The sequence below is a fragment of the Pseudorasbora parva genome, chromosome 9, assembly GCF_024679245.1.
Source record: "Pseudorasbora parva isolate DD20220531a chromosome 9, ASM2467924v1, whole genome shotgun sequence".
In the NCBI taxonomy this organism is placed as follows: Eukaryota; Metazoa; Chordata; class Actinopteri; order Cypriniformes; family Gobionidae; genus Pseudorasbora; species Pseudorasbora parva.
The window spans coordinates 28,194,820-28,221,205 of record NC_090180.1 but is presented as its reverse complement, the minus strand read 5'-3'; the positions used below and the strand labels follow the sequence as shown (position 1 = coordinate 28,221,205).

The 26,386-nt window shown below is 39.1% G+C and overlaps 1 protein-coding gene and 1 non-coding gene across 2 annotated transcripts; both read left to right on the top strand.

Moving 5' to 3' along the window:
• Nucleotides 1–17,736: 17,736 nt before the first annotated feature.
• On the top strand, nucleotides 17,737–17,811 carry trnaa-agc (transfer RNA alanine (anticodon AGC)). The gene has a single exon. It is a non-coding gene; the product is annotated as a tRNA-Ala (tRNA).
• A 4,864-nt stretch (nucleotides 17,812–22,675) lies between these two features.
• Nucleotides 22,676–26,268, top strand: aqp1a.1 (aquaporin 1a (Colton blood group), tandem duplicate 1). Its single transcript, XM_067452169.1, has 4 exons — nucleotides 22,676–23,086; nucleotides 24,099–24,263; nucleotides 24,541–24,621; nucleotides 25,696–26,268. The coding sequence occupies exons 1-4, from the start codon at nucleotides 22,730–22,732 to the stop codon at nucleotides 25,873–25,875; spliced, it is 783 nt and encodes a 260-aa protein (XP_067308270.1). The 5' UTR covers nucleotides 22,676–22,729; the 3' UTR covers nucleotides 25,876–26,268.
• Nucleotides 26,269–26,386: the final 118 nt, after the last annotated feature.

Sequence of the window (26,386 nt, the reverse complement as noted above, 5' to 3'; positions counted from 1 at the left end):
AAGTGAAATGAAACCTCTGAGAAAGAGATCGAAACAGTGTTGCGATGGACAAATACAGGTCCCAGTTAGATGTCGTGTTAAGCATGCTTTCACACTTACTCTGTCGTTTGTAAATATAGTCTGTATTTACAGTCCTTGTGTAAATATGGTTGTAAAATGTTGTTTGTTGCAATGGTAAAACTCTAAAAAGCAAGATTATTTGATGTTTAATAAATAACTAGAGTGTCTGCCAAGAATATTCCTCCTGCAGAGATAAAAAGAGCTAGTGAGAACTTCTGATCAAGAGTAAAAATCTCATTATTTCAATTCCTTTTCAACTGTTTATTTCTTCACACACTTGGTGTCATGCTCCAAGAATATGATGCAACACAAGTTGACCAAGGTCATGAATATTTATATGTCTTGAGGTTTGAGAGCTCTCTGTCCAGTGTCCAGCCTATCCTGTACAGCTATACTTTTGATAAACAAGTATAAGTACATTGACTTTTTGAGAGAGTTACTTTTATTGCTTTTATTTACCAAAGATTTTGTCTCAACAAAACAAAAACAAAAAAAGTTTTTCCCTTATTTTATTAAATACATTACTGTGCTCCATCTTGCTTTGGTCAAATTTTAAATAATATACTGCTTTGACAACGATTCAACTTTATTAGCAATATTTCATCAATTATGACGCAATGCATAATTTTTTCCTGTCTAAGCTAAAGAATATTTTAAGGTTGTGGTATGAGTTAGATATAAAGTGGTTTAAGACAGCGGGTTTAGGGCTTTACTTACATCTACTGTAACCTTCAGGTTGAGCCTGCAGCCCATCTTATTTTGCTCAAATATTAAGCAGAATAGTTTGGGGTGTATTGAATTTGAGGGCAGTGATGAAGATCCTTATTTCAGCATCTGTCCACAGTCAGACTATCTAACCCCTATCATACAGACATAAGTGCAAAAAGCTTTTGCTTTTGTATTCCATGTCAAAAAAAGGTGTGTTTAATAACTTTTGATAATAATTCTGCAATGTTGTTTCACAAATATTTGATTCATAATTAATAAATTCACAGATAAGGTTTGACACTTTCAGGAGGGATGGATGTTGTTTGTTTCCGAGACAGTTAAATGTGCATACTTCTTAGGAAAAAAAAACTCTAAAAAATGCTGGGTTAAAAACAACCCAAAATGGACAAACCCAGAAATTGGGTTGTTTGAACCCAGTGAATGGACTCCTTCAAACAACCCAATTTCTAGGTTTGTCCATATTCAACCCAACTTGGGTTGTTTTTAACCCAGCATTTTTTTTTTAGTGTAAGTGGCTAACACCCTAAAACTATCTCCCGCTTGTTGGCTTTGTCTAGATAGTAGCCACAGCAACAAAATTAGCACACAAAACACATATTAAGGTAATGATCCTGTTGAGTGACAAGAATGCTAAAATTATGTTTAATGATGAATCCCCTTCAAATTGTTTTTAGACATGTTAGCAGTAGTTGCTGATCCTTTTTTTGCTTACATATGTAACCACAGCGGCTATATTTTAGAAATGATTAGCTCAGCACAGTATGCACAAGGAGCAAGCACTAAAACACAAAAAATATTAGAGTAAATTTAATTCTAAAACAGGATATCCTACTGTACTGATTACATAAGATAAAGTGCCCACAGTATATCAGACTAATAACATGACCATAGATGGAAAGCCCAATGAAGCTGCAAAACATTAAAGCTGACTGTGAGTGTTTCCTGCCCCTGATGGTAAGACCAAACAGTGTCTTAAGATCTTAGGCTAATCTCTAAATTTGTTTTCAGGTTCCAAAATTATCTTTATGCCCCTCCTGCTATTTGTCAGCATCAAGGTTTGGCTGTTCAGCGTGGCGGGACAGTCACTACTGAGAGGCTTGAGATTATGTGCATTCTTCTGGTACGCTCGGCCAGGAAAAAATGTGGCAAAGGTGGATCAACTTAAACCCACCTGTATGTGGAACTGAGTGCCCATGAGCAAGCATTTTTAAGGGGACATATTATTCCCCTTTTTACAAGATGTAAAATAAGTATCTGATGTCCCCAGAGTGTGATCATGTTGAATCAAACATGATCAAACATGACCCAGATCATGTTTTATAACTTGTTAAATTTGCCATTGGGGTAACATTGCCATGCCCTTTTTGGGGATGAGCAAAAACACACTGTTTTTGTGTATGTCCCTTTAAATGCAAATGAGCAGCTTCTCCAGGCCTGTTCTTTCAAGAAGTATGTAAATAATGCCTACAACGCAAGAGAATATATGCTGCATGGATATAGAGCAAGTATGTTGCCATGTTGATTTTATTTACTATTAGTACAAGCCTGTTGTAGTGGACACTGTCCGAATGATGTCCAAAACTTACTGATGAATTTTATGGAGTACAAGAAGTGCAGATTCAAGTCTTCCATTTAAAGTCTAAATCGAATTAATCTAGAACACGAAATTACACAAGAACACTCCTTACAACTAACAGTAAACAAATATATACATTACCTTATGCCTTTACAGGGGGTGCTTAATAAACTGGTCAACTTTTTATCCAGTATTCGTTACCAGTATCACCCCGGAGACTATAAGCTGGATCTCGAACGGTTGGTTCTGAGCTTTAGCTTTTTAGCAAAACCTGCTTTGAATTGTCCCCTGTCAGGCACCTGTATTGCCAGTAGCATACCGTGGGGTTTCAGTCAGGGCCTTCACTAACGATCAACATACCCCACGCCGTCGCCATAACAACCCCTATCACCACACACACACACACACACACTCTACAAATACAATACACTTTACACAATTGTCACGGAGTGACTTAATGTAGCGGAACCTAAAATGGCGGAAATTATCCGCCCGGACCGTTGTCCATGAAACACGCGACTAGTTCCGGTAACTCCGGGCAACGGAAAGGGAGGATTATTAAGAACAGGTGTGCGAATGGACGTGGCGATTGATGGTTGGACAATTCAGAGAAAAGGAGGCATATAAATAAGGTAACCGGAGAACAGGGAAGGGTGTGGGGAAGTTTATTCCGGCCAGCGCGGTGGGTGAGACGGAGCGATCGGTGAGTAGGAGGGACGTCTTGAGGCGGATGGTACAGACTGGGCGAAGTGAGAACAGAGTACTGGGCTGAAGAAAACATGGAGCTAAGTGTTTGAAGCATTCGTTGTTGAAACAACTGTGTTGATATGTATTATTACTGCCTTGAAGAGATTGTTTACATTGAGAAGTCATTGGGAACGTATTGAAAAGAGGAAGGAGTGTGCTGAAAGGTCGCGGTCTTGACGTTTTCATATGGTCATCCTCTGCACTGACCCTTTCTACTATCCAGGACCTATTTCCCGGCCCAACGTGGTGATCCTGACCCTAATTCACCGTGAGTGTGTGTGGAGTACAGTGGGTGAGTCTTTTGATGTGTGTCCACCTGAAGAATTATAGTGTTGTGTTGTGCAAACGTTGTCAGCGATCCCTCCCCAGGTCGAAGAGAAAGCCCTGTATGCCCAAAGCTAAGAGCCCAGTGTACCGTCTGTATACTCACCTGCACGTCTAAAGCTAAGAGCCCAGTGTACCGCCTGTATACTCACCTGAATGTCCAAAGCTAAGAGCCTAGTGTACCGCCTGTATACTCACCTGTATGCCCAAAGCTAAGAGCCCAGTGTACCGCCTGTATACTCACCTGTATGCCCAAAGCTAAGAGCCCAGTGTACCGTCTGTATACTCACCTGCACGTCCAAAGCTAAGAGCCCAGTGTACGGTCCTGTATACTCACCTGATTATCCAAAGCTAAGAGCCTAGTGTACCGCCTGTATACTCACCTGTATGTCCAAAGCTAAGAGCCCAGTGTACGGTCCTGTATACTCACCTGAATGTCCAAAGCTAAGAGCCCAGTGTACGGTCCTGTATACTCACCTGAATGTCCAAAGCTAAGAGCCCAGTGTACGGTCCTGTATACTCACCTGAATGTCCAAAGCTAAGAGCCTAGTGTACCGCCTGTATACTCACCTGCACGTCCAAAGCTAAGAGCCCAGTGTACGGTCCTGTATACTCACCTGCACGCTTAAAGCTAAGAGCCCAGTGTACCGCCTGTATATTCACCTGAATGTCCAAAGCTAAGAGCCTAGTGTACCGCCTGTATACTCACCTGTATGTCCAAAGCTAAGAGCCCAGTGTACCGTCTGTATACTCACCTGCACGTCCAAAGCTAAGAGCCCAGTGTACGGTCCTGTATACTCACCTGCACGTCTAACGCTAAGAGCCCAGTGTACGGTCCTGTATACTCACCTGCACGTCTAAAGCCAAGAGCCCAGTGTACCGCCTGCATACCCACTTGTAAGCCCAGGCTTGTATGAAGAAGAGAGAGAGCTGGGAAGATCCGTCGAGAGTCAGAAGCGACTCAGATCCCAAGGCCCCAGTCCTAGAGGGCTGGGTCCCCCTCTTTTAGTATCCCTTTCTCCCCTTTCCTATAAATCTCTTTTTAAATTAATAAACATTGTTTTTAACTTACCTGTCCTCGTCTGTCTGGTCATTGGCGTGTTTCCGGGACCTCCTCGGGGTGGAAACTGGGGGAGGAGCGGGACTCGCGCTAGTGGCGGTCCGCTCCGGCCTGTGACACAATACTGTTACGAACATCGCTTTCAACGTGTTCGCTGAGAAGGGGCCAAGCAAAAAGTATACGCGAGACAAAAAGGCAATTTGACTATTTATTGATGATACCACTGCACTCACATGTCACCATTTAGGCAAATGGTGAAATGAATCAAACTCAGCTCACTGGCACAAATACTCTTAAACAAACAAAAATACGGACCAACAAGAACATCAAAAGAAACAGAAAAAAAACACAGCTTGTTAACTAATATTACCGGCTTGACATCAGGATCGATCATTCAAACGCAGCCTGTCATCCAAGGTGGCCATAGCTCATTTCACATAGAGCGCTTACAACCCGCGAAAAGTTCAAATGGCTGATGACATCAGTGTGGGTAGCGCGCCGACACATCGCTGGGCCTCTGGGTCGTTCTATCACTACACATCAAAATTTGATTGGCTGATGACCCACGTCACTCAAAGCTATGGTCCCTTGGAAAATAGCAGCATCAATGGAAGGCAAGCTATTCTACTAGTGCTGGTCCTCGGAGCTGTGATGGGTTTAGATCATGGTTTAGATGATGGCATATGGAAAATACAGCTCAGCCTCACAAAAAATAAATACATTCCAAATGAATGACAAACCCAGAAATTGGGTTGTTTGAACCCTAGTAAATGAACCCATTCAAACAACCCAATTTCTGGGTGTGTCCATTTTCAACTTGGGTTGTTTTTAAGCTAGCATTTAGAGTGTACTGACTGAGGGCGGAAACTATGCTAATACAGAACATTCTGTCAAAGCCGTGGGTAGAAATGTGCACATCAAGGATTAGATCCCCTTCCTACGTCAGAAGGGGAGAAAAATCTCGGTGGCTCATTTTTTCACATTCTTGCAGAAAAAGACTTACCAGTCCTTTTTCATGTTTTCTGGGTTGGTAGATGCACCAGAGATCTGATTACTTAAACACAGAAGAAAAAAAATCAGATTTTCATTACATGTCCAACAACCATTGATTTCTTATAAGATGTTCTGTTTTTAGGTTAACATCTTTCATCTGGACAATGGGGTGTGCCCCCTCCCCCAAACTTTTGGTAAAGGACAGCCCTTATAGTCCCCCATGCAAGCCTACTGCTTAAAGAAGATTTGATCATTTTGGGGTCAAACCTAGAGAGCTGTGACAAAACACTGCAATACTAGAACACTAGAGTTCAGTGTAAACAGTTTTGTTGATTATACAGGAGCGTGCATTGTGTAATTATGTTTTTTTTTTTAAGTGTATTATATTTTCTGATGAATTACATAACAATTCTGGCAGTAAGATTTGCTCCTGTGGTAAGCCAAGTTCATGCTCATTAGACAGCCCTCATAACTGATTTGGACTTCAATATTATGATCATCCTGAGCTAAATGGAACCCTTTAAGAGAGTAGGATTCCTGGAGAGTTGGGGACAGCACATTTGTTAAAAACAAAGTTGTGGCGGGAACACTAACGCTTCTAGTCATTAAACAATGAGGGAGCGCCATTGTTTATAAACAGCTCACATTCTTTGGCTATCTGTGGCCTTAAGTATAAAAGTGTATAGTGAGTATTTTATCAATAATTCAAACGTTTGTGGTTGTGTTGAGGCAATACTATCAGACATTACTATTACTGATGCTCTTACTAAATGTTAGGGATTTGACCAAACCCTATTACACTTAGGTTAAAAAATAGCACCAATCATGTTTTGGGAAATGCACATTTTTACAAATAACTTTAAAGCATGTCCTCTAAGATGATTATAGATCAAGTTTATTTGAGAATCTGCCGCTCCTCTATTTCTCAGCTCTTTTCTTTGAAACACACATGCTTATTTTTCTCACCCCCTGGTTTCCTCCCAAACCTCCTCCTTTGAAGCTCTCAATGGATAGTCTTCATTTCCCATGGAAACAATAGCTGTCGCAGATCTCAGCCTTTGTTTGGGCATTCCTCTCTGCCTGGCGGCGATATGAAGCAATTAGGTACATGTGAGCAATTAGTGAACTGAGTTTTTTTTTTTCTGTCACACAGTGTTTTGTGGCTGGATAACTCAGAGCTCTCCCTATTTGATCAGTACTATCAACCAGGGACTATGTCATGGACTATGTCTATACATAGCGGATCAGTATATATTAAACTAGAAGCAAGCTATCTATTTATGGACTCGATATTATTGGACTATAAAAATGATTGAACTCTCTGACCAGCTTATTTAATGTAAATACGGCTAATAAATTACAGCTCAACAATCGCAACCCTATCCTTTGCCCTTATCTCATCTACTTCTCTCCATCTTATCATATTAGTAGGTATGGTACTAGCTGGTACATGCTTATTTCTTCTCACTACGCCTGGATTTGTGCATGTGTGTTTTATGTCAGCCTGCTATACATTCCAATGACTGTGTGTGAGCTGACCCCACTGCTCTTGGCACCCACTCCTGTGTTTACATGGTAAACGTCATAGTAAAATGTTATCTCCCTTATCATGTGAGTTGAGAAGTTGAGAACTCTTTGGAGAGTTCCTGTCTTGTCTCCTGTATTACACACACACACACACACACACACACACACACACACACACACACACACACACACACACACACACATGTTGGTCTATGTGGTTTACAGGGACTCTCCATAGGCGTAATGGTTTTTATACTGTACAAACCGTATTTTCTATCCCCTTACACTGCCCCTAAACCTAAACCTACCCATCACAGAAAACATTCTGCATTTTTACTTTCTCAAAAAAACATCATTTAGTATGTTTTTAAGGCCATTTGAATTATGGGGACATTTGATATGTCCTCATAAACCACATTTATAGTGTAATACCAGTGTAATACCCATGTAGTTATACAAATTTGTGTCCTCATAAACCACATAAACAGGCTCACACACACACACACACACACACACACACACACACACACACACACACACACACACACACACTCACTGGTAAAGTCTGGTTCACTATCTTTGTGGGGACTCTCCATAGACGTAATGGTTTTTATACTGTACAAACTGTACATTCTATCCCCCTACACTGCCCCTGCCCCTAAATCTACCCATCTGCATTCTGCATTTTTACATTTTCAAAAAACAAAGACATTCGAAGACATTTGGTTCCCACAATGTAATATAAACCGGGACACACAGACCATGAGAAATAAAATTATTTTAATTAGGCTGTAGTCTAGGGTCCCCAGGTGTGCAGGGGCCAGACTGTTTTTGTATTATTTAAAATTGAATTCAGCACAAACAAAAAAAGACCCTCATTAGTCCATTAGAAAAATTAAACAAAATAAACAGGTGATCAGCTGCTGGTCATATCCGGTCAATCACTGTCATTTACGTCACTGCTATTGATAGACGGGCAATAAGGCATAGCTGCAAAATGTCAAAAAGAAAGTACGATAGTGGAGCACAAAAAGGGAAAATACAAAGGTAAAAACAACAACGTAACCAGGATATGCAGGAAAAAAAACCTAAATTTACTGGATACATCCAGTCAAAGACAAGATCCACAGCAGGAGGACTGTCAGCGAGCATCTGCTTTTTCAGGCTGGTTCTATTTTTTCACGTCATTTGATCAGCCTCAAGTGGAAACACAATTGGAACTGGTCTTATAAAACCGTTCTAAAAATTCAAAAAACCGTTCGGCTCGACGGTGTAAAAATGGACTAAATGGACTGCATTTATATAGCGCTTTTATCCAAAGCGCTTTACATTTTTGCCTCACATTCACCCATTCATACACCGACGGCGATGTCAGCCATCCAGCTCGTCGGGAGCAGCTGGGGTTAGGTGTCTTGCATATGGACACTTCGACACTTGGTCAGGTGGAACCGGGGATTGAACCACCAACCTTCTGGTTTGTAGACAACCTACATGAACCACTGAGTTCACCTGCTCATGGCTGTTGCACTCCCACGGCAGTTGTTCACCTGCTCATGGCTGCTCATGTAAAAAAAGGCTGTTGTTCACCTGCTCATGGGTCAGCCGCGTCCTCAGCAGAGATGGAGGGAATCCCTGCCATTTTTATTATGACTTTGTTTAGTGTATTGCGCAGTGGTTTATGACTCAGTTATGATGTTGTGATTTTGCCTCAGTAGAACAAGGTGTTCTGCACAGATGCAGATGCCTACCTGTTGGTTTATAAAGCGAAACCAGCTTGCAATTGACCTGGGTTGAATTCTGTTGCTTTGCTGTTTATAGTTACATATTTCCTTTGTAATGGTTTTGTGGCTGTGGTGGTAATATCTTTCCACCATCTCTGCTAATTAAAGGACTGCTTCTAAGCACTGGACCTTGTGCTTGTTTGTATTTGTGCTTTGTTTGTAATGTTCAATTTTACCTATGTGGTATGGTGGTAATTTACGTACTGTGAAGGAATGTACTTGAAGGAATGTAGAGGAAACACTGTAGTATTGGTAGTATCTCAATGTGTTGTATATGTCAGTTCACCATATTTGTGCATAGACCATGAATAGCACTAAATACATTTTTCCAGTAAAGCATAATGATTAGGGGAGGGCTTACACAAAGAGCAGCTTAGGGGCCCCTGACCACCTTAATCCGCCTCTGGATGTTTCTGGAGAGATGTTCTGTCATTCTCAAGAGAAAATATTTTTCAGCTGCTCTTTGCTGAAGGTTGTGCTGCCCTAGCTTCATCTTTAAAATACCTCACAGGTTTTCTATTGATTTCAAGTCCGATAACATACTCGGTCAGGCTAAAGTTTGCACTTTTTGCATTTCAATCTTTTGCATGATTTTGACAGTTTGCTTTGGGTTGTTATACTGGAATATTCTTGGGGTCAGATTTACCTCATATTGTGAAATTTAAACCTGTTTTAATATGCTACTTTACATTAAATAACGCACTTTATATGGTCAAATACCTGCATGTGTTATTAACATTCTACCAAAATCAAGCTCAGATGGAGTTTTCAAAGTTTTGTAACCAGCAGATGTCGGACATAGGCTATGTGTTTTGTCCATCACAATCACAAGTGCACTCAATTTTGTTTCCGGTCATCACAGGTTTTCTAACATGTGCATCTGTGATTACAGGTGTATTTAGGGCCTGGGCACCGATAGTGTGAGGACCCTATTGTAATTGCTCTGCCTATCATTCTTCGCATTTTTGAGGGCTGATATGGGTTTCAGAATTAGGTGTGTCAAAATGGCTTAACAGCGCCACCTACAAAAATGTTTAATGAAGCGCTGTTCGCGCTATGTTTTAACAAAATGTATGACATTCGGTAGACATGTGAAACCATAGATATCCATAAAGGCTAGATGTCTTACGGCGGAGTCACCATTGTCATCACCGGCGGCCATCTTGGCACAGGCATGCTTTCTGTCGGGCTCTGTGGAACCTGATGTAAGATGAGTGATCTGTACGAACATAAATACTCTTATCTTGCTCTTATCTTATCTTATCTTGAGATCTTGTCGGATTTACAAATGGTTTGGTTTCTTACAAACGTTATTAACATGGCTACAAATCTGGATGCTTTAACACGTTGAAATTGTAGCTTTTTATTTCGGTAAACGACTTAATCGTGCTGCTTGTGTATCACGGCTAACTTATGTGCACTTTATCAAGGCTGAGACCACAATCGAGCTGTTCAATTATATAGGTTTTATTCACACCAATAACGATTTTATGACAACCAATCTTTTGTCTAGTTAGAATAAACTTAGTTTGCATTGTTTTTTTGTTTTTTATTAAAAAAATATTAATATATTTTATTATAATAGTGATATTCTTATTATAATATATATATATATATATATATATATATATATATATATATATATATATATATATATATATATATATATATATATATATATATATATATATATATATTAGCTATAGCTAGCTATGGAAAAAAAATTCAGAGCTCTATATATGTGTGTGTGTGTGCCTGTTTATGTCGTTTATGAGGACACAAATTTGTATAACTACATGGGTATTACACTGGTATTACACTATAAATGCGGGTTATGAGGACATTTCAAATGTCCTCATCATTCAAATAGCTTTACAAACATACTAAATTATGTTTTTTTGAGAAAATAAACATGCAGAATGTTTGCTGTGATGGGTAGGTTTAGGGGCAGGGGCAGTGTAAGGGGATAGAAAATACGGTTTGTACAGTATAAAATCAATTACGCCTATGGAGAGTGGCATACATCAGAAGTGGCAAAAATTACATCTGAAATGGGTTTCAGAATTAGGCGTGGGAAAATGGTTCGATAAACTTTTAGGTTAAACTTTTGCAAGTTTAACGACGGTAAAAATGGTCGGTGCACCTGGCGCATGTTATATAAGGGTTGTATCCTGTAAAAAATATGGTTGATGCGAGTTGCACGGTGCTGACATCTTGGGACAGAGTCTGCACAGTAGAGTGCAGGAAGTAGAGCAGGTCAATATCAAAAGCCCGTCCACACTCTCACAGATGCAGAACAATTTATTATGTTGGTGTGAAATAAACAGTTATGGAAATGTAGAAATTAAAGCTAAAGCTACAGTTTGCTCCCAATTTTTTTCCATCGTTACACTAGCAAAAGTCGATTTGAACATGCTCTACAGACATATTTTTGGATATAGACGTTTTCTATATAGACTTTATAAAGCAAAGGTTCCTAATATTGTTGCTAGAGATCTACCTTACAGCTCCTGAACTAGTTAAATAAGATTCAGTCATTACAAAAAGGTGTATTGAAGAAGGGTTGGAGCTGAACTCTGCAGGAGTTTTAAAGTATTTGTCTTTAATTGTTCATTAGAAAAAAATACTCTACTTTTCAGCTTAATGCAAAAATGGAATTATTGAGAGATTACATATATTTGAACTATTTGACATTTGGATATTACATATACTGTATATGTGTATAATACCATGCATTGCTCTTGCTTGGCTACTGTGCCCCTCACATCATAAAAAAAGAAGACTTGCGTGTTTATAGTGATCTGACAGGCAAAGTATCTGCATTAGTGGAGTGCAGCCAAGAGACTCAAGTGTCTCTGATGGCTTGACATCAGATTTATTAAGTCTTTTGACTTCTGCCCTGTAGAGTCCATTAAAAGAGTCATACCCCACCCTATACATTTCCAACACCCTATACAGTTTATACTCCCAATTGTACAAAATTGTATCCATATATTGCTTGTTTTTAAATAAATAAAGCCAGCACACGTACACACAAGGTTTTTGTTTTATGAAGACTCTCCAAAGGCATAATGTTTTTTATACTGGACGTTACATTATATCCGCAAACCCTAAACCCAATTAACCATTTAAAAAATATATATTCAAACAAATTTAGTCCCCACAACATCAAAAAATTATAGCTTTTACCATCTTTGTGGTGGCATACCACCCCCACCCACCCACCCACACACACACACACACATTCAGTACTTACAAAACCATTTGAATCTTTTGTCAGCCTGTTTAAGCATCTCGTATCTGAAAGGGTGACACTGTGCTTCATGTAAGTTATCAGTAGCCGTGTGTAAATACTCTAACTCTGCAATTGAAAATGTTTGTGACGAGCATTTTAACACTGAAAATAGGTCAAGAATTGTATTTCAGATAAGACATTAACAAGGGGTATGTATTCAAATTCACAAGTAAAGATAAACTTGAAATTGGTTCATTTTACCAAGCCAAACAGTAGTGAAAAGAGTTATATATGAAAATAATTATGACAAAAGAAGAAGATAAAGTGTGATTTATGATTGGGGCATATCTTTATTAGCACAGGCCCTAGATCAGCAGTTCTCTGTCAGCCATATCTTATCCTAAGCTAGAACAGTCAAGTGCTGGGATTACATCTTTATCTTCTGCAGATCCTGATCTTTTCCAAGTATGTTTCCAAAGAGAACCAGAACATTTCATTGTTTGGTGTTAAATGTTTCTGTGGAAACTGCATTACATCTCCAGCTAGCTAAGAGACAAAATACCACTTGGCTTTGGTTTAATATAACACCTTTGTGGTAACATTTTAGATTACAACTCGGAAAGTACACAAGTAAAACAAATTGACAGCACAATAACAAATACTTTCGGTAATTATAGTGTAACTAAAAGTATGTGTAGGTATAAGGAAATAATATGTAATAAAGGGGTAACTACCAGTAAAATTAACAAATTATTTAAACTGTACGTCTTTTTACATTAAGGGGTAAATAGCCGTGTAGTTTGGGGTAAGTGGGGTTTGTTATTCAGTTACAGGGTAAGTATAAATCTACTGCCTGTAAATTAAAGTGGTGCTTGTTTCCCTCTTGTTTCATGTAGTTACAGGGTAAGTCATTTTATTAAAATAAACTTTTCATTTCAAATACTAATGCCCTGAAAGAAGCAGCATGTTTTGTGCCTTATTTTTGTTCCTCTTGCTTGGCTTTTCCTCTGTTCCTCTTCTGCCTTTCCATTATTTCCACTAAAGAAATTCCAATGTCTTTTGCTATTCTGTATTAATAATTTTTTTAATTACACCCAGAAATGCTCTCATAATTTACTAATCTTTTCACTATGATTAAAGAGCAACGTAAAGCTTCGAGCTTAAATGATCTTAGACAGCATCTCTGTCTTTCTGTCTTGATTGTTTTTCATTGCTATGATCATATATTATGTTATTGTATGTATACTGCTGTGAGCATTGTCACATTTCAAATTATGTCAAGCGTAATAACCCTCTCATGCATGCACAGACTGCTGATCGGAAGCTATAGTCTACAGTTTAAAAATGTTAAAATATTGGTATTTTTCTTACAAACACATCGATTCACTTCAGAAGACATTGATTAATTCATTGGGATCGAATGGATTACTGAAGAAAGTTGTATACATCTCAGATGGCATGAGTGTAAAAGACGAGTAAATAGTGTGGACATTTCTGGATTACAGAATTAAAGGTGTCATGAACTGGCTTTTTTTTTGTAGTGTTGTCTGAGGTCAACTAATGTTTTTACATTAAAAAAATCATAACTAATAAGTAATAGGCTATTTTCTACACTGGTTTTGAGGCTCTCTCCTGAATGCTGGGTTTTGATTTTAGTTTAGTTTAGTTTTGAAAGCGACAACCAGAATGATTCTCTCGATCACAGGGCTTGTAAACAATTTTTTCAAACAAACACCTAACCTGCAATTGATTGGAATATTATTTTTGTATTACTTGGCCTGCCCAATTAGTGGATATAAGCGCGAACTTCGTGTGCACACAGACACACGCACACATACACGTACGCGTGCGTACCTAGATCAAGAAAGGAATATTATTTTATTCACCAGCCTGCCGACAGACTTACGTTTTGGTAGCTCGTCTGTAAAACACATAGCCCCGGGACTACTATATCATATAAAAAACACGTTTTACTCACATAAGTGTGTTGCACCATTCCTGTCGGATCCAACATAGAAGGCACAACATTGTGTTTTAATCTCAATATGTCTGCAAACCCAACTGGACTTGTTTACAAATGATTCCGCAGTTTGACATTAGGATATGTACCGAAAACTTTTAAGTTGGCTATAATTAAACCACTTATTAAAAAAACACAACTTGATCCTAAAGAATTAGTCAATTACAGGCCAATCTCGAATCTACCGTTTCTATCAAAAATACTAGAAAAGGCCGTGTCTTCACAATTATGTTCTTTTTTAGAAAGAAATGGTATATGTGAGGATTTCCAGTCAGGATTTAGACCGTATCATAGCACTGAGACTGCTCTAATTAGAGTTACAAATGATTTACTCTTATCATCTGATCGTGGTTGTATCTCTCTATTAGTGTTACTCGATCTTAGCGCTGCATTTGATACTATCGATCACAATATTCTTCTGAATAGAATCGAAAATTATGTTGGCGTTAGTGGAACTGCTTTGGCATGGTTTAAATCGTACTTATCTGACCGTTATCAGTTTGTAGCAGTAAATGAAGAGATGTCACACCGATCACAAGTTCAGTATGGGGTACCGCAAGGCTCAGTGTTAGGACCGTTGCTTTTCACCCTGTATATGCTACCACTGGGAGATATCATTAGGAAACATGGCGTTAGTTTTCATTGTTATGCTGACGATACTCAGCTCTATATTTCCTCACGCCCGGATGAAACCTACCAATTCACAAGATTAACAGAATGCATAGCTGATATAAAAAATTGGATGAATAGTAATTTTCTGCAACTTAATTCAGATAAAACTGAATTTTTAATTATTGGACAGAAAAGCTCCACAAGTAGTAACCGAGAATACTGTCTAACACTTGATGAGTGCTCTGTCAAGCCCTCGTCGTCAGTGAGGAACCTGGGTGTGCTCTTTGATACCAATCTTTCATTTGAAAGCCACGTTTCTAGCATCTGTAAAACCGCATTCTATCATCTTAAAAATATATCTAAATTACGGCACATGCTTTCAATGCAAAATGCTGAACAGTTAGTACATGCGTTCATGATCTCAAGGCTAGATTATTGTAATGCTCTACTGGGTGGTTGCCCTGCTCGCTTAATAAACAAACTCCAGCTAGTCCAAAATGCAGCAGCTAGAGTTCTTACTAGAACCAGGAAGTATGATCATATTAGTCCAGTTCTGTCAACACTGCACTGGCTCCCTATTAAACATCGCATACATTTTAAAATCTTGCTTATTACTTACAAAGCACTAAATAGTTTAGCTCCCCGGTACTTAAGCGAGCTCTTAACGCATTATACCCCATCACGTCGATTGCGGTCTCAAAACTCTGGCCAGTTGATAATACCTAGAATATCTAAATCAACTGCAGGCGGTCGATCATTTTCCTATTTAGCTCCTAAATTGTGGAATAGTCTTCCTAGCATTGTTCGGGAAGCAGACACACTCTGTCAGTTTAAATCTAGACTAAAAACACATCTCTTTACTATGGCATACACATAAAACATTTTTAACTTTCATTATTCAGATCAATTGACTGATTGTTAGGCTGCATTAACTAGGTCAGCCGGAACCGGGAACACTTCCCATAACACCTGATGTACTAGTTACATCATAAAAAGAGTGACATCTACGCTAATGTTAGTCTCTCTGTTTATCCCGAGGTTTATCCCGGATCTGGGCCCTGTCCGGATCGGATGGTGGACCTGCCTGGACATGACCAACGCATCCTGGAGTGTCTGCTGAGCTGTGTCAAATGGTGTCTCCTCCGAATTTGCCTCACTGGCACGACATGCTCAAAACCCGTCTTCGGCGCAATAATTCCGATCTTTCATGTATTCATACTCTTGTGTAATTGACGCCCCATCCTAAATAAATCTGTCTCTTCCGTGATACCCTGAAAATTTTGAATAATCCGATCTAATATGATTTCCGACCTGTAAGGTTGCCAGAATAATAATCTTACACGGTGTGTTAATAGGCCAGAGGAGAACTGGCACCCCGACTGAGTCTGGTTTCTCCCAAGGTTTATTTTTCTCCATCATGCCCCGATGGAGTTTTGGTTCCTTGCCACTGTCGCCTTTGGCTTGGCTTGCTCAGTTGGGGACACTAAAAATATGATTAAAGTTATTCAACTTATTATACAAATAAAATATATGAATTAGGTCTTATTTAATTCTATAAACTATAATACTGATCTGCCAACATTGTCGCTATATGATAAATTAAAATAAGCTGATAACATCACTGTTTTCTCCAGTACGGCTGTACAGCCAAATCTAATTTTGTCGCAATATTACACTGTTTGACACTGTGAAGCTGCTTTGACACAATCGTGATTGTAAAAGCGCTATATAAATAAAGTTGATTGATTAAATGAAGCAAACTCACATACAATGCCTTCCCCACGTGAGCTGGAACGTCATAAAAAATAAATGTACTCTAAAAGTATCACACAAAAGTGTCACACATTCTTAATATTAGGATCCGAAGGAAGCCTATGCAGCGACTGTGTTCTTCCACAACCAGGAATAGCACAAATTCTTGCTATCTTCTTCGGCATGTTTATTGCTGCTTGCTAGCGCGATCCGAACAGCTCCATGAGTCAGTAGGCGAGGCTACTGAATCAGACGTGCTTATTGTTCTGTAGAGGCGGTGTTTCACCACACGATGACGTCAAGATGCGGCACGTGATCATTTTCTGGGCCTGGTGTCTATAAAAGCTTTTCTTTGACTAACAAGGAAGTTTTCAGCTCTGAAACTTACAGGATATTCTTATATCACAATGAACTTTCATTTATCAAAAGCTCAAGGGAAAGTTGATTTCTTAATTCATCACCCCTTTAAGATTCATCTGTGGCAAGAACGAAAAAGAAGAGGAACAAGGGGAGGATGAAAATTTGATGAAGGTTTTGAAAGTTGTTTTTCAAATAAAGGTTTCCGAGTGACCCGAACCTGGCCCGAACTGACCCGCGGGCCGGGTCAGGCCGAGATTTCCCGGCACTATCCCTGGGCCGGTCCCTTGATCAAGCGTTTGTGTTTTTTTAATCATTAGGCCTACTTTATTAGTCTAATTGTTGGCAGAAAGCTAGCTATGATCAGAAATAATATATATTTTTGGCAAAGTAAGAACTAATACCACAGCTAAGAAACAAATGTGTAGGCTACAAAGTTGCACAAGTCAGGATTAGGGTAAAATTATGTGTTCAACTCACAGCACATGCAGTGATGAAGCGCAGCATTCTGAACAGAAACGCTACATGAGCTGCTCACGTGAACACTCTACTTTGCTTAACTAAATGTTTTCGTTTTGAAACGTTTTGTTTAAAATTGGACTTTTCAAGCTTTCCATACACATATTTCTCATGTCTATGAGGAGAGTAACCTGCTGAATTTCGGTTTATTTATGAGACGCGCTCCCGTTCATGAGCAATGAAAGCGATTGGTCCCACGACTTCACATCATGATTATATTCTGCTATTTGCTTCTTATTTATTAAATCCAGGCAATTGGCTAAATAAACCTTTATTAAAATTAGATACAATTTATACAAATTTATACAAAAGGAAATAAATGCTTTCTACAAAACAAAACTTAATATTTAACTAAATATAACCTCATTTCTGACCCACTCGCATGAGCATAATCAGATATAATGTAAAAATAATATTATAATATTTAAACATAAATTTCCTGTAGCTTTCCTGTAGCTCAACCAGTAGAGCGTGGCGCTAGCAACGCCAAGGTCATGGGTTCGATTCCCAGGGAAAGCAAGAACTGATAATAATGTAAAATGTGTACCTTGAATGCAATGTAAGTCACTTTGGATAAAAGAGTCTGCCAAATGTAAATGTAAATATATTAATGGCTACAACAAGTATAGTATGCTATAGATAAATATCATGCCTGAGCTGGATTTGAGCAAACATCATTTTACCGGTGCGCCTGCGCCTTATTGTGCCAAGTCAAGTCAACTATAGCGCTTTTACAATGACGATTGTTTCAAAGCAGCTTCACAGTGTTAAACGGGAAAATATACCAACAAAATCTGATTCGGCTGTACAGACGCTCTGGAGAAAATGACAATGTTATCATCTCATTTCAATTGATCAATGTTAGTTTTAACATGAGTCACACCGGTCCGCTTTGCTCATTACAGACTCTTTCTCGTCAGAATGCCCAAGTGTTAATAAATGGTTGGGTCGGGCTCATAATTACAGTTAATAATAATGTGTTCGATTTATATAGCGCTTTTCAAGGCACTAAAAGCGCTTTACATTGAAGAGGGGAATCTCTTCAACTACCACCAATGTGCAGCATCCACCTGGATGATGCGACGGCAGCCATATTGCGCCAGAACGCCCACCGTACACCAGCTGATTGGTGGAGAGGAGACCTAGTGATGAAGCCAATCAGGATATGGGGATGATTAGGAGGCCATGATGGACAGAGGCCAATGGGCAAATTTGGCCAGGATGCCGGGGTTACACCCCTAATCTTTTTCCGAAAGACATCCTGGGATTTTTAACGACCACAGAGAGTCAGGACCTCGGTTTAACGTCTCATCCAAAAGACGGTGCTCTTTGTCAGTATAGTGTCCCCATCACAATACTGGGGCATTAGGACCCACACAGACCAAAGGGTCACTCACACCTCTACCAGCAGCAACCTGGTTTTCCCAGTTGGTCTCCCATCCATGTACTGACCAGGCTCAGCCCTGCTTAGCTTCAGTGGGAAACCAGTCTTGGGCTACAGGGTGATATGGCTGCTGGCTACAGGGTGATATGGCTGCTTAATGTGTTGGGCCGGGCTCGGGGAAGGGTCGGGCTTGATTTTTTGAGCCCGATCTAAGCTCTAGATTGTGTGTGTTTTTTAATTTATTTATTGTACACTGTATCTAGACGAAACAAGAGGGGGACAAACACCACTTTAATTTACAGCCCATAGATTTACACTTACCCACATGAAACAAGAGGGGAACAAACACTACTTTAATTTACAGCCCGCAGATTCACATTTAAAAATAATAATAATAATAGATTTTATTTATAATGCACTTTTAATTCCGAAGAATCTCAAAGTGCAACAAAGGGAAAAAATAACAAAAAAAATTATATAGTACAAGTAAAAATATAGAACAATACAAACAATCAACCAACACAGAAAACTGAACAGAAACAGAGCTAATGGTGAAACGAAAACAGAGCTGATGGTGAACAGAAAACAGAGCTGATGGTGGAAGTCTCTGTAAGCTCCGGTACACTGTGGTCCACTCTATGTATTACATTTCTCCCAGCGCTAGAGGCTCTATTGCCACATATTCCCAATTCGGCTGTGTCCTGATGACGTCGTCGAGGCATGACAGCTGAAGACCAGATGATGGGAATCTCCGCAGCACCATGCAGGGGGCAAACAAAGATTTCCGGCCACTTCTGTGGACACACCATGGTCGGCGCAGAAGTCCAAGCCGTTCCACGGCCGCAATGCAAGACGGAACAGCGAAGCAGCCGAGACTCAGCAGCCGAGAAGCGGAACATCCCAACATCATGCCGGACGATGATGACGCTAGCCGCCTTCAGCCACCATGCAGCTCAAGCCTGAGTTAGACCACCAGTGAGCAGAGAGAGAAGAGAGAGCAGTGGGGGAAAACGGCAAACAACTTCCTCTCAGTGGCTGCCAGCAATCAGCAACAGTCCCAATTGTAGCTCTGACTGTCAGACTAGTCACAAACATAATAAAATAAAATAAAATCTAATAGTACAGTTAACATGATTTGTGGGTGGAGAAGCAGTGAACAGACAACGCCAGCGTCCTCTCCCCCACGTTGCCCCACTTACCCTAGTTTACAGCCCGTAGATTCCTTCTTACCCTGTAACTACACAGTATAAATAATCTGGTAATTTTCCTGGTAGTTCCCCCTTTGTTCCCCAAATATTGAGAAGGGTCCAGCTGTGGCTTGGGCGTTCCCGTCATTAAACAAGAACAACTATTGGGCGATCCTGTAGCATCTCATCGACCAATCGCGATGAGTTTCTCAAGGCACATGGGTATGATGTCGTATGCATTATTTTTCCCCGCCAAACCAGTTCAGCGGAAATGCCCTGCAACCGATTCTAAACATTTCATTTGGCCATGTCAATCACAATAATGATTGCCTGCACCCAACCCTGATCTCTAAACCTACCCCTTACAAGCATAGACCGTAGAGCGATTTCGGGACCGGAGTTGTGCAGTAGAGTGCAGGAAGTACTGCTGCGATATCAAAAGCCCGCCCACACTCTCACAGATGCAGAACATTATGTTGGTGTGAAATAAACAGTTTGGAAATGTAGAAATTAAAGCTAAAGCTCCAATCTGCTTTCAAAAATCCCAAAAAAAGTCAGTTGGTGCCTCAGTGACAATTTCACTCAGAGAAGCCGTCAATCTCAGCTGTCAATCATGACGTCTCCCCCCCCCCCCCGTATTTATAGCATCAAATAACTAAGTAAAACTAAACTTATTTTAAAAATGAACACTTGAAATGAAATCATTGTGATGATAACTGCCTTCAATGACATAAACTAACTTTGGGGAAAAAATATTTGAGGTGTAATTTTGTTTAGTTTGCCTCGCGTCCATTAGAAAACACAGAGGGGCAACTATACTGGGACCGGTCACCAGGGGGTGATCGAGACGCGAAAGCTTAAGTATCTGAGAGGGGTACTGCAGGCCTGATCACAAGACACATTCTGCATTTTTACATTTTCAAAAAAAACATAATTTAGTACGTTTATAAATCCATTTACATTGTGGACACACACACAGACACACACAATGGTTCGTTTCGGTGTAGAGATTCATGCGGAATCACACAGCATAGACATACACGCGGATAGCTTAAAATGCGCACAGATAACACGCCACTTGGCTTTAGAAAATGGGGTGTATGTTTACGCAAAGTCATGATGTCATGTTGCAAGATGCTAGATCTTATTTGGAGCTTCTTTTAGAGAAAAACTAACTAGCGGATGTTGAACATATTAATCCGGATGTTGACAGCAAGCAGCTCAGCAGAAGAGGCTGCGTTCCAGTCTGCGAAAACTGTAACCCCCACCAGCACGATAACGCCCATTTGTGGCCGTTGTTGAATGATATTGCAAATATTACATATGGTTTTGTTCATTAGTTAAATGCTGTTAATAAGGATGTTTTAAAGGACAAGGAAAATATCAATTTAAGCAAGAACTTTATGGCTTAATTTATATGCAATAATAAGTATAATGATTTGACCAGCAGGAAACATGAACACACGTGTGCATGTGTGTGCCTTATCTATTTGACCACAAGTTAATTTAGATAAATAAAGTTAAATCCTCAAATCACTGATAGCAGATGTCCTCTAAAGACTTTATTTTGGCAATAAGAGCTATGTGCTGAATGCAGTAGCTGTAATACAATATGTGGAAGATTGGGCAAAGATTTGTACATTTTTGTGTCATTGGTTTACTTTGTGTTTTGCCCAAAAACAGTATCACTGTAATCACACAATCCAGCTTAGCTAGTTCAGAGAAAAGGTCTTGAATCTTTGGCTTAAGAGTCCAAATAATTGTTTAGTCTATATTGTATATAAAGAGTGGTGTGTGTGTGTGTGTGTGTGTGTGTGTGTGTGTGTGTGTGTGTGTGTGTGTGCGTGCGTGCGTGTGTGTGTGTGTATGTGGCCTGGTAATTCCTACGTTATGGGGACAAAATGTCCCCACAAAGATGGCAATATCCGAAATCCTTGTCCTTGTGGGGACATTTTTAGGTCCCCATGTGTGTGTGTGTGTGTGTGTGTGTGTGTGTGTGTGTGTGTGTGTGTGTGTGTGTGTGTGTGTGTGTGTGTGTGTGTGTGTGTGTGTGTGTGTGTGTGTGTGTGTGTGTGTGTTGTGAAATATCAGGACACAAATGTGTATAATGACATGGGTATTACAAGAGAGGGTGAAATTTGAGGACATTAACCATGTCCTCCAAAGTAAAAATGCAGAATATTTCCTGTGATGGGTAGGTTTAGGGGCAGTGGCAGTGTAAGGGGATAGAAAATACGGGTTGTAAAAATCATCATTAGGCCTATGGAATGTCCCCAAATTTCACAAAAACAAAAGTGTGTATGTGGGGTGGGGGGTGGGGGGATTATTAAAATATTTTTATTTTCTCTTGGTTTTGAAAATCCAGTGTACAGATCTGTAAGCACGGCAAATTGCACATTTTAGTTTAAAACAATTTTCCATATTTTGTCATTACATAATTTCCAAACATAGCTTTGATGATATAATATTCTATGCAAAATAAAACTTATTTATATAAAGTAACAAAGTTTTCCAAACTTTTGACTAATAGTGTCAGTTGGAATAGAATAAAAGTTGAACTGCTCATAAAGGGCTCAAAACAAATGGAAATTGGTGTTTAAATAAGGTCAGATCATGTACTTCTCTGATATATGTGACGTGAATAAAATGAGAGTTAAGAAGGGGGGGGGGAACTAAAGATGTCTCATTATTTTCGCCTGCTTTTTTTCTTCTCTCTCACTCACTCTTTCTTCTCCCGAAGCTTAAACCCGCCTCCTGTCTCATTAGCAGGTCCTGCCCTATAAATACTCTCTTTTGGCAGAGAAACTTACTTAGTGCCCACAGAAATCCTCTCACTCACACAGCTGAGAGTGCCCAGCTGCCAGTCATGAAGGAACTAAAGAGCAAGGCGTTCTGGAGGGCTGTTTTGGCCGAGCTTGTCGGTATGATCCTCTTCATCTTCCTGAGCATTACAGCTGCAGTTGGAAACTCCAACAATGACAAACCAGATCAGGAGGTCAAGGTGGCACTTGCTTTTGGGTTGTCCATTGCCACCCTTGCCCAAAGCCTCGGTCACATCAGCGGAGCTCATCTGAATCCAGCTGTGACGCTGGGCTTGCTGGCCAGCTGTCAGATCAGCTTGCTGAAGGCTGTGATGTATATTGTGGCCCAGATGTTTGGTGCAGCGGTTGCAAGTGGCATTGTGTATGGCGTCACTAAAGGGGAAGCCCTTGGGCTGAATACGGTGAGTGAGCTTCTTCTTGTTATCTCTGCTAAGAAACCTGTTTTGAGCCTTTTAATTCCAATTTAGTTTATTTACAACCACAGTCTTTTCTGGAGTAAGCCAAGAAGTCTAAATGGGGGATTTGTTACATTTGTTCTAATTTTATGAATTCATAAATAGTTACACGAAAAGAAGTACACATTTAGAATTTTGCTGCACTGGTAAAGATATATAAAATCTAAATTTAGTTTTGACTATTTTACATCAAGTCAATATCATAATCAAATCATTCTAAATATAATGGCTTAAACCAACAGAAGTCATTTTAAGGTTCCAATAAAACACTTCCGTCCCTTTTTTCAGTATACGGAAAGAATGTTACTCTTGTTTAAATAACAGTACACTCTCAGGAAAAAAAAAGTAATTTAAGCTGTCACTGGGATGGTATCCTTTAAAAAGGTCCTAATTTAGGTTCTAATATGTAACATTGAAGTCCTTAAGTGCACTATTTTGGCACAAAGTTGTATCTTTTGAAAGGGCACAATCCCAGAGACAACTTTTGTACCTTTTTTCTGAGAGTGTATTAAAATGCTAGTAAACAGAGTGCTGAAAGCCTGTACGTCAGTCACTATGAATGGGCGTGTGGGCAGGCAAGGGCTGATGATAAACTTATCATGCGTGTTCAGAGGCAGCCTTCTTTCCAGTGATTATGCTTTCTTAACATTTCAAGGAGGTGTAATGCACTTATTTGCTTTGCCAAAGCTGCTGGCTGCCATGTCATGCTGTTATTGATGAATGACATTAGATAGCTGTCTTCTGACCTAAAAACTACTTCTTACTTAAAATACCTCAGTGTATAATGATAAAATGAGTGTTTCTTCTGCTTTAATTATTTTTAATATAATTGTGATCACCGTGCATTCAAATACATGATTAGAAACACTGTTACTGAAATTTAAGTTTTACTACGTAATAATACTAATAAGTATTACTATTCTAATCTAAATGTTATATATTTTTTTCTCTTTAACAGATCCACAGGGATATTTCTGCCGGTCAAGGTGTTGGTATTGAACTCCTCGCTACCTTCCAGCTAGTGTTATGTGTCTTAGCAACCACAGACAAAAGAAGGCGGGACGTGTCAGGCTCCGCCCCTCTGGCCATCGGCCTCAGCGTTTGCCTGGGCCATTTGACAGCCGTGAGTAATCAGCATTCAGACATCTACTGCCATTTCTTCTTTGCATGAGCATTCCTGTAACTGTTGTAAATACTGCCAGGGTTACCATATGAATATATAAAGCAACACAACACAAATAGAGCAATGTTTAGCTATGTAAATCAGTTTCTGCTTTAGAAAATATATTTTAAAAAAATAGCCTAAATCAATTCAAACATTTTGGGCATCTTATTTCTCCTGCTCAATCACCCACTACCCCCAACATTGTCACCATCCTCTTTTGTTTTTCTTTGTGTAGATCAGTTTCACGGGATGTGGAATCAATCCAGCTCGATCCTTTGGCCCGGCAGTAATTCTAAGAGACTTTACCAACCACTGGGTAAAATTACTTTTCTATTTTCACCCTATTATTAATACATATTCTATATATTAATACATGCTATCTGAACATATCCAGAGAATGCAGATGTTACCTGTAAACCTTCTAGGATGTTATCAGAAGACAGAATCAGCTAATGTTGAACTTTTATAGTTAATGAGTAACAATGATATTGTTTTAGATGAATGCCTAGTCAAGAATAATCTAAAGTTAACTTAGTTATTTAAGTTAGTGTATTGTTTGCTAAAGGTTTCTTAGTGTACTTAGGGTCGCAGATACCACATGACGAAAATTTAAAGTGCGTGTTTCCATCTGATAGATGTATTTTACCTCAGATGTAGAAAGTTTGCTCATCTGCCATAATATTGAATTGAAATGTCTTTTTAAGATGTTTATCAGATGTGTATGTGCTTACTAGGGTTAGTGATATAAACAAAGCACTTACCTTAAAGGGATAGTTCACCCAAAACTCTCAAGTCACTCTCAAGTTGTTCCAGACCTATAAGACTTTCTTTCATCTTCAGAAGACAAATGAAGCTTTTTTTAATGAAATCTGAGAGATTTCTGTCCCTCTATAGACAACAACACAACTGACACTTTGACGCTTCAAAACGTTCATGAATATATCGTACAACTAATCTATATGAATTGAGCGGTTTAGTCCAAATTTTCTGAAGAGACTTTATCACTTTATAAGGGACAGCTTGAATTTAGTCTCTTTTTTCACATTTAAATGCTGATCAAAATATAAAGTGATTGTGTCTCTTCGGAAAATTTGGACTAAACCGTTCAATTTATATGGATTAGTTTCACGATCTCTTTATGAACTTTTTGAAGCATTAAAATGGAAGTAGCTTAGAATGCCAATGAGGGACAGAAATCTCTCAGAATTCATTCAAATATCTTAATTTGGGTAAACTACATTGGGTAGTACATTTGGTACGGACCTCAACATTTGTAGAAAAGAGATTTGCTATTAAGAAAATATGATGATTATATATTGCATATATTTGAGCCTGACTTGAGTAATCTGTTCCTAGGCAATGTTTGCAATGATTTCTATACTGTTTTCAGGTCTACTGGGTAGGCCCTATGTGTGGAGGTGTGGCCGCTGCGCTGGTCTATGACTTCCTGCTCTACCCTAAGCTGGATGACTTCCCTGACCGCGTGAGAGTGCTGGTGTCCGGCCCCGCCACAGACTATGAGGTCAATGGAACTGATGATGTCCCTGCTGTAGAGATGTCATCAAAGTGATACAATACTCTGCATATTTAGTGTATGATATTCTTCGAGACCACAAAATATCTGTAAATATATTTTTTCTTTCCTACAGTGAAATAGCATTCATTTAAAATTTACTATATGGCAGTGTGGAGTTGCAAATGTAAAAGCATTTATGTAGACAGCTGGCATTTTGTATTGACTGATTAGAGTTTTGTATCATTGTTTTACTTCTATTTAGTGAAACTATGTACCTCAGGACAATTATAAATGTTTTACAATTTTCAAAAAATTCACATATAAGCTTTTAAAATTTAGATTCACATTTTGTTTTTGTGAACTTTTTTCCACTTTGTATTGCATTATGTGTACACTATGATATTGTTTTTTGTAATTAAACTTCAGCATGTTTAATCTGAAATATAAGAGTTCACGTTTTTCTTCAAATTACTAATGAAAGTCAAATATCAAAAAGATTAAATATAAGTTGAGTTTTTGGTAACACTTTCTATGAAGCCTGTATTTACAATAAGGTTTCATTAGT

Coding starts and splice junctions, on each gene's coding strand:
- aqp1a.1 (XM_067452169.1), top strand. CDS start 22,730: ATGAAGGAACTAAAGAGCAAGGCGTTCTGGAGGGCTGTTTTGGCCGAG. Junction 24,264..24,540: donor GCCTGGGCCATTTGACAGCC/GTGAGTAATCAG, acceptor TTCTTTGTGTAG/ATCAGTTTCACGGGATGTGG. Junction 24,622..25,695: donor GAGACTTTACCAACCACTGG/GTAAAATTACTT, acceptor TACTGTTTTCAG/GTCTACTGGGTAGGCCCTAT.